Source organism: Mustela putorius, unplaced genomic scaffold (assembly GCF_011764305.1).
Source record: "Mustela putorius furo isolate JIRA1106 unplaced genomic scaffold, ASM1176430v1.1 tig00000460_pilon_pilon_pilon, whole genome shotgun sequence".
In the NCBI taxonomy this organism is placed as follows: domain Eukaryota; kingdom Metazoa; phylum Chordata; class Mammalia; order Carnivora; family Mustelidae; genus Mustela; species Mustela putorius.
Window position 1 is genome coordinate 18,375,337 of NW_025421389.1, and position 14,588 is coordinate 18,389,924.

Below are 14,588 nucleotides of genomic sequence, written 5' to 3' on the forward strand. Positions count from 1 at the left end.
AGGACTCCCCTATCCTCACCTCCGAGAGAACCAACTCATTTTCACTCTGTCTGGGGGTTCACCATGGTCCTTCTTATAAATACCTTTTCTGTAACTTGCATGTGCTTCCTACCCTCTAGGCTTCTCTTCTTCCAAGTGGGCAGTCCGTCCACAAATTATTCACTAACGGCCTCCCCAGTGCCAGTCACAGAGAAGAACAAGGCTTGATCCATGCCCTCAAGGAGCAGAGAGAGATGAGACAAACAAGCAATTATGACACGAGGCTGTTAGTGCTGTAACCAAGCTCAAAAGAACTCTTCCCACTGGAGCCCGGCAATCCTAGGTGTTCCTTGGCTGCCAAAGAAGGGAACAGGGGTTCTGCAAGCCAACACAGGAGTGGGGAAGACCATCTCAGGCTGAGGAAAAGCAAACATGATGCTACAGAGGCATGGAGTGAACACAAAGTCAGAAAAGAAACTCCGTGTGGCAAGAATTATGGAATCCCCCTTCTTGGACTCCACCCCCTTTAGAAGGGGCTCAACTTCTAACCCCTGAACTTGGGCAGAAAAGTCCTAATATCTCATAGCAATGTGTGTTCACTACTCTTACCAGACTTTATTATTATAAACATGTCCGCAAGGAATCGTGGCAGAAGCCAGTCCCCCACATTAGAGAACATGAAGATAAAAACAATCACAAGAACCATGCCTGGTTTACTCTGCAGGTTAGTGGAGCCGAAGAAAAAGAACCGACATGCCTACGCCGGGCTCCTTCTCAGCAGCAGGCAGATATCCCCCTGCAAAAGCCCTTCCCGAAGCTGATGGCCTTAACGTCACCCCTCCAGCTTCTTCGGTCAGGCAGCCTCTGCCTCCAGCCCTAATCTGTGTTGCCAGGCATCCTCTTAACCTCACTCAAAGGTCAGAGGGCAAGAAGCTGCAGAGTGTCTGAGTCCACTGACCTTATCCCACCATCTCCGGTGCCCTCCCGTATCACACTACCCTCTAAAGCCCAACTACAGAGCCATAACTCCCCTCTATTGTGCCTGTGTATTTGGGCCCGTCCAGCACGTGTCTACAGCCGCACCTGCTCTATCTGTGCCTTAAACTGTAAACTTTCTGAAAGCAGGGATGAAAAATTCCCCTCCCTCGCTCCTCCGCCCTTCGCACGCGCATCTCTATTTACAGCCACACTCCCTTCAAGCGATACGATGGGAGAACATTGCAATTCCTCAGGTTTTAAAAAGTGAAAGCGGAGAGGAGATGAAATGGAACTTGGCTTAGAGCTAGAAGCAGAATGGCCATATGATTTCTACTTTGCGTTCTGACATGTAAGAGTGAGGACAGCGCTTTCGTAAGCAGCAGGGACAACTTATCAACTAGGTCTGTCCCAGAGAAAACAGAGGCAAATGGTCACCCTTGCTAGAGAGGTCATTCCAAAGAGAGCTCCAAGAGGGGCACACCATCCCTCTTGGAGTCCCTGACTCCTGCACCTGCAGCCTAAAGGGGCTTTGTCGGATGTGTTTGGCAGAAAGCCCAGGACCAGGAAGTTCTTCCTTCTATCTAACTGAGATCCTTGAAGATTCAAGTTAATGCCTATTTATTAATCTTGGGCCCTCAGAGAAAACACTGCCCTGGGCCTTCACCCTTGGTAGGAATTCCTCATTACTGGTTCAACAGCTAGCTCTCCATCCTTCAGCTGAACCAAACTCAATCGGGCTGGTTCACAAATCAAACCCAAGGAAGAAATGGCACCTGTACGTATACTGATCAGACTGGGATGCTCTACCCTTAGCCAAGACTACAGCTGCAGGGGACCTGGGCTCCAGGAAGAATTGACTCCCTTCCCTCCCTCCTGCTCCCAGCCCCCAGAGAGCTGACTCAAGCCCACAGCAGAGCTGGATGGCCAGGAAGGCTCCGTGAACAAGGCAGTCTCTCTTTCCCTCCCCTACTCAACACCAGGACGCTGCCGACCCAGTCGAGAATGATGACCTTGCTGTCTTCTTTTCCACATACAAAAAGAAGTCTCTCATGAGGGTGCAGAGGGGAAGGTCAGGACCCACACACAAACGGAGCCGGCAGGCAGGTCCCAGCAGCCTTGGCCCACAGCAGTTTACACACTGCTCTGCACACGATCTTCCCAGGGCCTGGTAGTAGATGCAAGTCAAGTGCTCCCACCCATACCACCAGCCCCTACCCCCTTAAGAGCCATATATTTTTTATTTTAGAAAAGAATTATTTAGGGAGCATTGTATAAAGAGAGGGCAACTATTTGATCACCCAAAGGTCACTGAGATGATGCCAACAAAAACCAAACAGCAGGCAACCCTGCCCCACGTGACCTTGGGCCAGTCATTTCACTTTTCCCAGCCAGCGTTTGGTCATCAACAAAATGGCACAATCAGTGAGATGGTTTATAAGGTCCATCCTGGCTCTAAGGGTTGAATATTTAACTCTCTACGTTTCCTGAAGAAATGGCTAAAGAGAATCAGTGAAGAGGGGCAGAATTCACACTAACCTTTTAACTTCTGCTTTAAATGGGAACATTTTGACTCTAGAAACCGGGTCATTTACCATCTCCTCTGGTCCCACTTCTTCCCCACTGACCTTCTAGTTTTGCTGATGTCAACCTTAACCACAGGGCTAGGAGTCTCATGAGGCGATAACAGGGTCAAATTAATTTTGCCAATGCCGATACTAACCCACAAACTCGGTCTGCTATTCCTAGCAGTAAGTCTGGCCATAAAAGTGAAATTCATGTTACTCATGATCTAATAAGCCCATTGCCTGGACAGAAATAAATCATTTGCTGAATAACAATGCCCACCAAATTCTTGCAGTCTCAAATCCCTAAGGGCCATGAGTTAATATTCTTATCCAAAAATAAAGTCAGTATCTCCAAAGGGAAGGTGGAAAGAAAGGACAGACCCTCCCTCCCCCAACAAACAACAACAAAATCCAGCCCTTACACACACACACACACACACACACACACACTCCTCTTGCTCTGGGCAGAGCAAGAAAGTCACGCTTTCAGGTTTGCCCACCTTAACTGTGGGTAAAAACGGTGGGCATGGAGTCCCCCTCCCCTCACTGCTCCGTGTGTAAGTATACTGCAACTGCAGGCTGCTCTCGCCTCCACTGCCAACTGACGGCCCACTAAAGAAACCCGGTTTTTCACCCACATGTAACATGCAGCTGCACCCCTCCTCTACCTGCTGGAAACTACACGGGTGTGCACACACCCTGCGGAAATGGGCACTGCACCCCGCGAGTTACCTGGAAGACGTTTGCTAAAATCGACAGGAAGAAGGAAAGATGAATGCAATTCAAGTGCGAACGGTCACACTCCTGCGGGGGGGGTAGGGGGGGGACACGGGGACACAAACGCAAGCCGGGAAGTCCCCAGGGGCGCCGGCACCTGGGAGGCGGCCGCGGAGGATGGATGCGGGGCTGAGGAAGTGCGGGGAGAGGAGAGAGCTGGGGGGAGGCGGGTGGGTGGCCGGCCGCTCACCTGTCCGTACACCTTGATGGGCTCCGGCTGCAGGGCAGCGCTCCGTCTCCTCCGGAGCGGCTTCTCGTCCGCCCCCCGGGGCCCCCCGCGCGCCCACAGCCGCAGCTCGCGCGGCTCGCCCTGCACCACGCGGAAGCCCCGGTCCTGGGGCAGGGGCGCGCGGCCGCCGGGCAGCGTCTGCGTCCACACCTCGCACAGAGCCCCGGGCGGCAGCAGCGCGACCAGGGTGAATAGGAAGGGGAGTCGCGACTCCCTCCTGCTGCTCCGTGTCGCCATGTTCGGGCGAACGCTGCCGCAGGTGGCGCCGCCGCCAGGAGAGAATGTGCAGCGCGAGGCCGGGACGGCGGCTGGGCTGGGGCCGCGCGCGCCGCTCCCGGGGCTCCAGGCCGCCCGCGCCGCTCGGGGCCGCCCCGCTGCGCCCGCCGCCGCCGCCGCCGCCGCAGCCGCCGCCGCCGGGTCCCGCTCGGCTCGGCGCGGCGCCGTCACGTGTGCGGCTCGCAGCGGCGTCCGCTTCGCGCACTTTCCGCGCTCGGCGGCCTCGGCGCCGCTCGGGCCCCTCCCCCGCGCGGGGATGGGGAGGTCAAGGCAGCGAGCGCCCGCTGGGGTGCGTCCCCATGCCCGCCGGCGGGCGCACCGCGTCGTCCGCCCTGCGGCAATCGAGAGTTGGGCTGGGGCTCGCTCGTCTTCCCCGGAGTTAGTTGCCTCCTGTCCCGGGTCGCGTCGAGGTCGTCCTAAACCGCGGCGGGTCTCCTTCCCCGACTGCAGCAGCCCCGGGTCGCGTCCGGCCCTGGGACCACCTCCTCGGGCCCCCGTCGCATCCCCACCTCCGAGGGACAGCCCGGAGCCAAAGAAAATTCGCTCTGAACGCGCAGAACGCGGCAGCCGGCAAATCAGGAGCCGGATGAACCCGCCCCCATTGTGAAACTCACATGGTTTCTACTACTCTGGGCATCAAAACGTACCTGAAGTGGCCGCAGCCCAAAACTACCCAGGATCAAGCTAAACTGCTCGGGCATTGAGCACAGTCACTTGTGCCCCCTGCACAGAGGCAGTACAGCGAGGGTATGTCTGACAAGGGACTTGCCATGTCCCGACGAGTACGCAGTTATACCGGGTTCCTTGCACACGGGAATACCTGTGCATAACCCAGGGCCTGGTTCAGGGACTTGCTTGTGACCCTGCAGGGTGACCCAGCACGGAGCCAGCCTACCGTGGCTGCAAAATGGACATATTCACGAGTCCGTTCAGCCTGCATTCCGCACCTGCTCCAAATCTCCAAGCCTGTAAAGCTGGTCACTGTGAGTAGGAGGGACAGACCCTCAAGGAGTGAAGGGGACCCACCTTAATCCTAAATTCAGCTTGAGGATCCAGACCCTCTCTGAACTGCGAGATACTACTCCTGCAGTGAGAACTGCTGAGGCACACCCAAGGTAAAATATAAAATACGTTTTTGCAGATTTGTAGGAAGGGCCAAGGCCTATCCACCATGGCCTATCCTCTGTTCCATTTTATATTTGAAGGTGCTCTGAACACAGATCCTGGTTTCTGATAAAACTAAAGACAGAAGAAGGAACAGGGCTAAAGGTGAGAAGACTGCTATGGTTGTACAAGTCCTTGGTTTCAAGGGAGGAGGGGGTGATCAGTTCAGCTCCCCCCAAATGCTCCTCGTTCTCAACAAACCATGGCTGCTTGATTTCACCCCTTGCCCCAAAGTCCTCTCTGGTTAGCTTATTGGGGCTCCTTCCGTGCCCAGCACCACCCTGCCAATGGAGGGATAGCCATTTTTCACCTCCTTGAACCCTGAGTTCTGCCATCCTCCCCGATAACACGCCCCCCCCACCCCAGAGCCAGCCAGACCAGCCAGACTTTTGGGGAACCTGGCCTCAGGATGTGGAGTCCCCTTCCTCTTCCCAACTCCAGTTTTCTCCCCGAGTCAGGTTCCCCGCACACCCCACTTTCTGTCCACCTCAACATCATCATAGAACCACCCAGCTTTTCCTACCAAGCAAATCATTTATCTGCTAGGAAAGACACGGAACCACCGTCAACTGCCACTCGCAATCTAGACCAGCGTTGTCTTGTCAGGGCCACCTTACCAGGAAGGGACCACCCTGCCACCTCCGGGACCAACAGCGGAAACGCTGCTACCCCCATTTAACCCCCAAGGGAAAATGAGAGGAATGTGGCTAGAGTCACAACCCCCCACAGATGATCCGATTATTGTTTCTGCCAATGTGTAGTGTGCCTTCTCCACAAGAGCAAGTGTCAGCGTCCCAGCAGGAAACAGAGACACGTGTCCCCTAAGCGTGGATTTGAAGACAAAGAGACACTCCCCCCCCCAAACACACACACACAAACTGCTGGCTTGAGGTTCAGATGGCAATTTGCAGGGAGAGCTACTTGCTGATTTTTGGTTTTGATATGCAACTTGGAAGCTGGAGGGCTGGCAAGAATGCTCAAACATGGTTAATTTACTCCTTGAAAGTCTTCCTCTGTAGTCATTATCTACATTCCAGGCCGTTCTCAAGTGGTTAATCAGCAAAGCCTGAGATCGCGTGTGCCTCCTAAGCACAGGGCAGAGTGGAAAACGCATTGAATTTTGAGTTAGGAGAACTACTTTCTAACTTTGAGGGCTTGGCCAAATAAACACTATAAGCTTCAGTTTTCTTACCGACAAAAAAAAAAAAAAAAAAAAAAAAAAAGATATTTTAATCCCTATCTGTCACACAGTACAGCTCAAGAGTATCAGAATCATGGAGATAGAATAAGTACAATTGTAAAGGCGGCAGATAGAAGCATTACGGGCAGGTGCATTGGAGACAGGCATTCTAGGCCCAGCTTTGCAACCAAGTGGTCAAGTGATTTTTGTCCTGCTCATCTCGCCTCTCTGGGCATTGGTTTCTTCATATGTGAAATAAAAAGAGATCCTGAAGCCCTGATCATTCCCTGCCCCCTTCCAGATGCCCACCTGAGCATGAGATGGGAGCAGCCCCAGGTAAAGCCACCCAGGGTAGGGGTGGGAGCTGAATTGTGCAATTCAGCGGGATGTCCCTCCTAGCTTCAAAACAGGATCTGTGTTGTAAACAAGCCAGCACTTCCTCCATGCCTCCAAAATAGCCTCAACATAGGGGAGAGAATGTGGACAGAGGCAGTGCCCTCATCCCTTTCTGTCCCCACTACATGGCCTTGCTCTTGATGCTTTGCAGTATCCCAAGGGAAATCAAAATGCATAGGAATTTAATGTAGTCTCACAGCTATATAAAAAAGACCTGAGCCTTTCACCAGACTTTAAACTGCCCTCCTCTGTCCTGCCCATCCTAAGCCATCCTGAGCTCAGGTTGGAGATGAAGCTAGACAGAAACCACCCAGAGGTCTTGGTGCCCCACATTTTTATTCAGGTGGCATCATATTTAAAATAGTTAACAAAGGGGTGCCTAGGTGGCTCGATGGGTTAAGCCTGTGCCTTCAGCTCAGGTCATGGTCCTACGTTCCTGGGATCAAGCCCTGCGTCAGGCTCTCTGCTCAGCTTCCTCCTCTTTCTCTGCCTGCCTCTCTGCCTACTTGTGATCTCTGTCTGTCAAACAAATAAATAAATAGTTCTCAAGAACGGCCATGAGGAGAAGGGAAAAAATCCCAGAAGCCTAACTGAACTTCTGTTCTCTTTCTCCCCTTATCACCTTCCCAAATGCCAGGATCTATCTGCTCACCACCCCCTGCCACCCTCTCCCCCGAAGCCTAGCCAACTCCTATTTGTCCTCCAAGTTCCAAAGGCCTCCCTCTGCACCCAGGCTAGGTTACAGCCCCTTACACTAAGGTTCTAAGTTGCCCCTGGTCTCTGATACTTCCTCTCTGGTCACATTAGCTAGTTAACTTCATTTTCCTCTCAAACTACAAGCAGCAGGAGGACAACAATGGGCTTGTCTTGCTTATGTCCGTGTTCCCAGTGCCCAGGATAATCCTGGCACAGAGTGAGTGCTCACTGATACTCTGGAGTGCATGTGTACGAATGAAGGGGAGGAATGATGCCCCCCCTTTGCCTTGTGGTAAGGGTTTGGGGCAGTTAAGGCACCAAGGTAGCTGAACATTAGACCTTTTCTTATCACCACTTCTTTCTCCCAAAGTTGGCTTCTCTGAATCACAACCAGACCTCAGAGCCACTGGAACAGAAAAGGGACCCCCCCCCCCCCGCAGCACTTAGGAGTGGTGAACTTTAACCCCCTGCACGTCACTTTTGCCAAATAACTATCATTCACCTCACCAGCCAGGGTAAGATAGAAATACAGTCCTGCCCCCAAAGAAATAACACTTTCTCTGGCTGTTGCCAAAAATTCCGTTCACTAAGGCAAAGCCGGGAATAATTGATGGGACTGAAAATCGGATGTATCGAGAACATAGAACAAGTAACTTAGACTCTCACTCTAGAATAAATTAAATTCAAAGAGGAGGTTCTGGAAATAGGAGTAACTTCCTTCTACATAGCAGCACTTTGCATGTATTTGCATAACTCGTAATAACCTTATCTATCAAATGTCATCTCTCAGCAATTTGTTGAAGTAGACCAAACCAGGCATCACTGATACCCCCATTTCACAGATTTTGAAAATGAAGTCTCAGGAAGGTTATATCCATCCCTGGCCCAAAGTCATGCAGTTTGTAAGATCTAAATTCAAACCCAGGCTCTCTGACTTTTTCTGCTGCATCTGGTTTCCCTGAGGCCAAGAGCTGGTGTTTCAAGTCCCTGGTTGAGTAAAGCAGTGAGAACCCGCGCAGACAGGAAAAGACAGAATCACTCCCGTCTTCAGCCCTCCCTCTGCCCAGCCCTGCTTCTACCTCTGGAAATCAAAACTGTCCTCCCCAGGTGCCTAGCAGAAGTGTGGCGCTCATTTGCCTTCTTCCCCGCTCAGGCCCTTGATGGGGCCACATGGAGACTTATGTTACAGAGTTCACAAGTCAAATCCTGTTTGCTATACTTTTCTAGAAAAATGTAATGAGGGATTTGGTTTGGAATTTTCAAATGGGGTATTTTGCACAGGTTTTTAGAGGCTCGTTTAGAGGCTCAAAGGTTTTAATCTCCGCCGATTACCTAAGGGTCTGGCCTTGATCTCTCTACAATTCAACTTCTTGAACTTTTACCACGAGGAAGTATTTAGACCCTTCTCACAAAGCGTGTGTAGCGAAAATGTAGAAAACTTATAGACACAGGACAGTCTCCTTACAGACTGTTTGCTGAGGGTCCCTGGGAAATTATCTCCTTCTCTGTGAATCTAGCATCGGACTCCCCTTCCAGGGTTTGGATGGCAGCGGTGGAGCTAAAGCTGGAGATTCTTTGAGAACCCCCTGACAAATGAAAGATCTTTTTGGCTTTATTCGATGATTCACGAAATCAAGCAGCATCCCTGCTAGCAGAAAGAGGCTCCAAAGAGCTTCACGAAATCAAGAACATACACGCAGAAGGGAGCAGGAAGAAGAAATTATTTATAAAAGCAAAGAATGGGGCGGCACCTGGGTGGCTGAGTGGGTTAAAGCCTCTGCCTTCGGCTCAGGTCATGAACTCAGGGTCCTGGGATCAAACCCCACATCGGGCTTTATGCTCAGCAGGGAGCCTGCTTCCCCCCCTCCTTCTGCCTGCCTTTCTGCCTACTTGTGATCTCTGTCAAATAAATAAATAAAATCTTAAAAAAAAAAAAAAACGCAAAGAATGGATTGCTTGGCAGCAAAGTCTCCTTTCTCTAGGGGACAGCAGGGGTCTATCAGGCAGATTACCTTACAAGTGCTGACCAGGTAATTCCAAATTGACTGGTTTAAGAGTCCATTTCTGGGGGAGACTGAAAGTATAATGAATATTAAGTCTAAGTTTAGTGGCATGGGGCTTAGCACAGGTGACCCCATTTGGGGCCTGTCTTTTTTTCTTTTTTTTAAATTTATATTTATTTATTGAGAGAGAGGCAGTGAGAGGGAGCATGAGCGAGGAGAAGGTCAGAGGAAGAAGCAGACTCCCGGTGGAGCTGGGAGCCCGATGCGGGACTCGATCCAGGCACTACGGGATCATGACCTGAGCCGAAGGCAGTCATCCAACTAAGAGCCACCCAGGCGTCCCTGGAACCCGTTGTCTTTTTGAACAGTACTTACCTCCTTGTCTAAAACATAAGTAGGTCTTTGGACCTATCCCCCTGTCTTGCATTTAAATAGATTATTGGCTACTGAGTTGAAATGAATGGCTGAGGGCAGGGAGTGGGATGATTTTGAAAGTCCAGCTCTAGGGAGACCGAACTTCCCATCCAAGTGGCCACAAGAGAGGAAGCTGGAAAGATAGCGGAGGGTCCTGTCGGCACCAGGTGAGTGAGCTTAGCCAAGAAAAGTGAGTCCTTCCGTGGTAACATACCTTTATGTATAATGCCGTCATTGCCGACCACCCGACCATAGGGATAATGGGGCACAAGCTCCTGGAGAGGACCCAGCCACTACTTGCAAGGAACTTGAAGAAAGTGAAGACAGATAAACAAAAATGGCAGGAATATCTGAATACGGTGTGAAATTAAGCAAGAAAGCCATTAGACTGAAGCGGCTGTAACATTGGGGCAGCTTATGTAAGCCGACCAAACCCTAAGCCTGTAAAACCTTTCAAGTTTAAGAAATCAAAACCTAAGGATGGCCCATCACAAATAACCAGCTTGGGTTTAGGCTAGAGCCAATCAAATCATTACCACTTCTCTTGTTTTTTTATTTTTTTTATTTTTTTGCTTCTGCACCTTCTCTACACAAGTATTTTCCCCAGCTCCTGTCTGAGAAGCATTCCTAACCACTTAGGGGTTGGTGCTTCCCCCATTCGAATTAATTTTTGCTCAAATAAACTTAAAAATTTTTTATATGCCCCCAGTTTATCTCTTTTTTTTTATTATTTTAAAGATTTTATTTATTTATCTGTCAGAGAGAGAGGGAGAGAGAGCGAGCACACGCAGACAGAATGGCAGGCAGAGGCAGAGGGAGAAGCAGGCTCCCTGCAGAGCAAGGAGCCCGATGTGGGACTCGATCCCAGGACGCTAGGATCATGACCTGAGCCGAAGGCAGCCGCTTAACCTACTGAGCCACCCAGGCGTTCCCCCCAGTTTATCTCTTAACAGAAAAAGCTGCACTTTGGGGGTGGAGGGGAGATGATCAGTGGATTTGGGGAAGGTGAATTAAGGAAGCCTTTCTGGAGAAAAAAACATTTTGAAGACTTTATTAATTTGAGAGAAAGAACATGAGAGCAGAGGGAAGGAGCAGTGGGAGAGGGAGAAGCAGGCATCCTGCTGAGCAGGGTGCCTGAGCTCGGACATGATCCCAGGACCCTGAGATCATGACCTGGAGTGAATGCAGCCACTTAACCCACTGAACCACCCACGTGGCCCAAGAACAAGCCCTGTAGAGCGGTGATTTCACTTGTGCATCTTTGAACGCGTGAGTTTTGAACGTGTGAGGACGGGGAGGAGGGAGAAGGCTGCCATTGTGGTGCAAGAGGAACAGGAAGTTATTTTATCATCTGAGGATAATGAGGGAAGTCTTCAAGGGAAGAGGGGGGCAGCAAGTAGGGTGTGGGTGCTACCAGGCAGGGTGGTGCCACGGGAGGAGCCTGGGGAGGCAGGGGGCCAGGTGTGGGGAGAGCGGAACCTGGAATGGAGCACCTCGTCTGACCCCCCCCCCCCGTTAGGACAGTGGTAAGGGGTGATTTGCCGACCCCCTGCAGCCAGGGCATGAACCGTGTCCTCCCATCCCCCATCCACCAGGACCATAGCGCGCACACCCAACTGTGACCTTGTCCATCTACCTCATGAGGCACCTGTTTTCCCCCATGGGATCTTTTCCCAGGGCACTGAGGATCCGACTTCTCCCCGCCTGCCATCCCGAAATCCATCCCACAGGAAATTCTGTGTGGTGTCCTCAGCTGAATTCACACCTGTTACAAAGATCATTCCCACCAGACTCAGAACAGCAAGCGCTTTCAATGAGGCCCTGTATAGAGGAATACCTTTTCTCAGAACCCTTAAACAAATTACATTAAATCCTCCACACCAAATAAATTATTGAAATGGTGATTAGCATTCGGATCATACCAACAAAACTACTCAGGGGCAAACGCATTTTCATTTAGGGTTTGACACAATGCCAGCGTTAGAAAACTGCCCAACCACCTAAGCTGAGAGCTGAGTGAAAAATCCTTTCTCTCGCCGTGGTTGTTTAAACAAGAACCTCAATGCTAAATTAGCAGTGGATTTTTTTTTTCGTATGAATTTTCTTTGCATTCTAACATTATGTAAATGAAAAACCCAACGAAGTGCAAATTAAGACTATTCTTAATTCTAAAAGGCCTGCTATTCTGTGATCATGGTGCCACGGAATAGTTCTCAGTCTGCCAAGCACGGTGTGTGGTTTCTGCGCCAACCGCCCCCCCAAGACCCGTACCCCCCTTCCCTGCCCCACCTGCTTTAGTTGCATGGGGATCACTCTCTGTGTCCCCTTCTTCCTCCTCATGATTTCATCTTGGCAGGATCATGTCAACAAGAGGTCGACATGTGTCTAACCTGCTGTGGGGGAGAGTGCGGAGGGACTTAAGGCATCATTTTGGGCACTCAGAAGCCAGTTCACCTGGGTCTGTCTCCCTACTAGATCATCTCGGCACCTTCTCAAAACCTACTTCTCTTTGCTTGCACAGGATCGCCTACCTCTGCAGGTTTAAAGGATTGAATGAGATTACACATGCCGAGGGTTGGGCTCCAACCCCGAATTTAAGACTTGATCACTCAATGAGACCTATGGTAATTGTGAAGAGTTCGGGGCAGAAGTTGTTTCCAAAAGAATTTGCGCGTTCAACAATTGTCAGTTTGTTATTCGGGCTTGTATGTGTCCCTTCGACCTCACTCCCAAGTGACAAAAACAAGTCTCAGATCAGGCTCTGTCACAGACGCACACGTTTCTTAGCAAACATTCTCAGAGGCGGTTGGGACAGGCCCTGATCTTGGGGCCAATATCTCAGCCCAAGACCCTTGCAGAAAACCGGGACCCCGCGAAAATGCAGCAGGGTTCTGAGGCCAGTTGAGTGTACCAAACTCTTAGGCACATCAGGCAACAGAGTTTCCCACTCGGGAGAGGGACAAAAGGTCAGATGAACACCAGCCTTTGAGCACGACTCTGGGTTGGAGTTACGCCATTTTATGCTGGATTCTTCTTCGAGCTTGTCCATGCAAGCCCATTCCAGCCAACCACCTTTCTGAAACAGCACTGATTTCACCAGTGGAAAGCTATTTCTAATATCCCTTATGCTAATTCATACATCATCTGATTCAGATTTAAATAAAGACGTTGCAGGTTCATGGGGGAGGGAGCCAGCTCTGCAGCCAGCCGTGGATTCCTGACCAGGGTGCTTCCAATGTCCGATCACACCTTTAGAGTGTGGATTCCTGATGGGGACCCTTCAGATGTAAACTGTATGCCCCCACCATACATTAAAGTTAATTTACACACATGTACGTGACACTGTTTATAGGAAAGTCTTCAAAAGTCAAATACGACAGTATAGCAACTATGAATAGGAAAAACTTCCAGCATCAATGGAACAGAAGACAAATGTCAATGATTGTGATTTTATAGTAAGAAATGGATATTCGGTCTTGTTCCCATTTCTTGCACCCTAAAACCATTGGAATTTCCCAAGTGATAGGAACAGTAAGGGTGTTATCCTTTATTATACATGTCCTGTTCAAACACCCCAGAGTTTATGTTAATGAGACGACTTTTGGAAAGCCCCTAGGTCACCTAAGGACGGGGTTGGTTGCCAGGGGAACCAACCAAAGTCTGAGAGGTGGAAATTTCAGTCCCACCCAGCGTGAGGCTGGAGGTTAAATCAGTCTCCAATGGCTAATGATGTATCAATCATGCCTATGGGTGAAACCTCCATAAAAACCCAAAGGTTGGGTTTGGGTGGATTCCAAGCCGGTGAACATGTAGAGATATGGAAACCCCGGGAGAAGTCAGGGAAGCTCCACGTCCCACTCCCAAACTTGACCCTATGCTTTCTCTTCCATCTGTCTATTCCTGAATTATATCCTTTTGTAATAAACCAGTAACCTAGCAAGTAAAATGTTTCTCTGAATTCTGCGAGCCAGCTAAACAATGGGATTAATTTGTGCGGCCAATTAATCAAAGGTGAGGAGGGGGTCATAGGAACCTCCAAGCTACAGCCAGCTGGTCAGATACATGGGTGACAAACTTTCAGTTTGCCCCTGAAATTGGGGGTGGGACAGTCTGAACCCTTCACCTGGGAGATCTGATACTCTCTCTTGGTAGATAGTGTATTGAATGAAACTGTATTTAACCAGCTGGCATTACAGATGACATGTGGGAAAACCCACATACCTCGTGTGAGAAGTAATGGTGTCACGGAGGGTATAGCATGAAGCTACAAGAGTGTGTTTCTCCATTAGAACTATAGGTCCTCCTTCTGTGGGTTTGTTCCAGCCCGTAATTTATTAAAGATACTTCAGCCTAGGGGCGCCTGGGTGGCTCAGTGGTTTAAGCCTCTGCCTTTGGCTCGGGTCATGATCTCAGGGTTCTGGGATTGAGCCCCACGTTGGGCTCTCTGCTCAGCGGGGAGCCTGCTTCCCCCTCTCTCTCTACCTGCCTCTCTGCCTACTTGTGATCTCTCTCTATCAAATAAATAAATAAAAATCTTAAAAGAAAAAAGATACTTCAGCCTAGACGTTGAAATACCTGTTAGTTTGGACAGCACCCTAGGGCAGTCGTGGGGCCTAATCAGGAATTCATGCCTATGGGGTGGGGGTGTCAGCAAGCGTGCTGATCAGCCCACACCAGGAGGGAGTGATAGGTTATGCTAACTCAATCAATACGAGTGATTTTTTTTTTACTAATTAGCATAACAAATGTTAAAAATGGGTTTTCATTAGTGGCTTGTTAATTAGCTTAATGAGTATCAAAAATAGGCTCTCATTAGTGAATTCAGAAGTATTCAAGACATATGGCTTGTCACGAAATTGTATAGCCACGCCCATCCAGAGAAGGAACAGGTGGACAGGCGTAGGGATGTACCAAGTCCTCTAGCTGCGGAG

The 14,588-nt window shown here is 50.1% G+C and overlaps 1 protein-coding gene across 3 annotated transcripts in view; it reads right to left on the reverse strand.

Annotated features, from left to right (window-relative positions):
* The window catches only part of SORL1 (sortilin related receptor 1), a 150,704-nt gene extending 146,804 nt beyond the window's left edge, over positions 1–3,900 (reverse strand). For all 3 annotated transcript variants that reach the window (XR_006606889.1, XM_004750086.3, XM_004750085.3), the window contains exon 1: positions 3,490–3,900. Coding sequence is in view for 2 of the 3 variants with exons in the window: in XM_004750086.3 (XP_004750143.1) it covers positions 3,490–3,765 (276 nt within the window). In the remaining variant the exon portion in view is untranslated. The remainder of the gene's footprint in view (positions 1–3,489) is intronic.
* Positions 3,901–14,588: the final 10,688 nt, after the last annotated feature.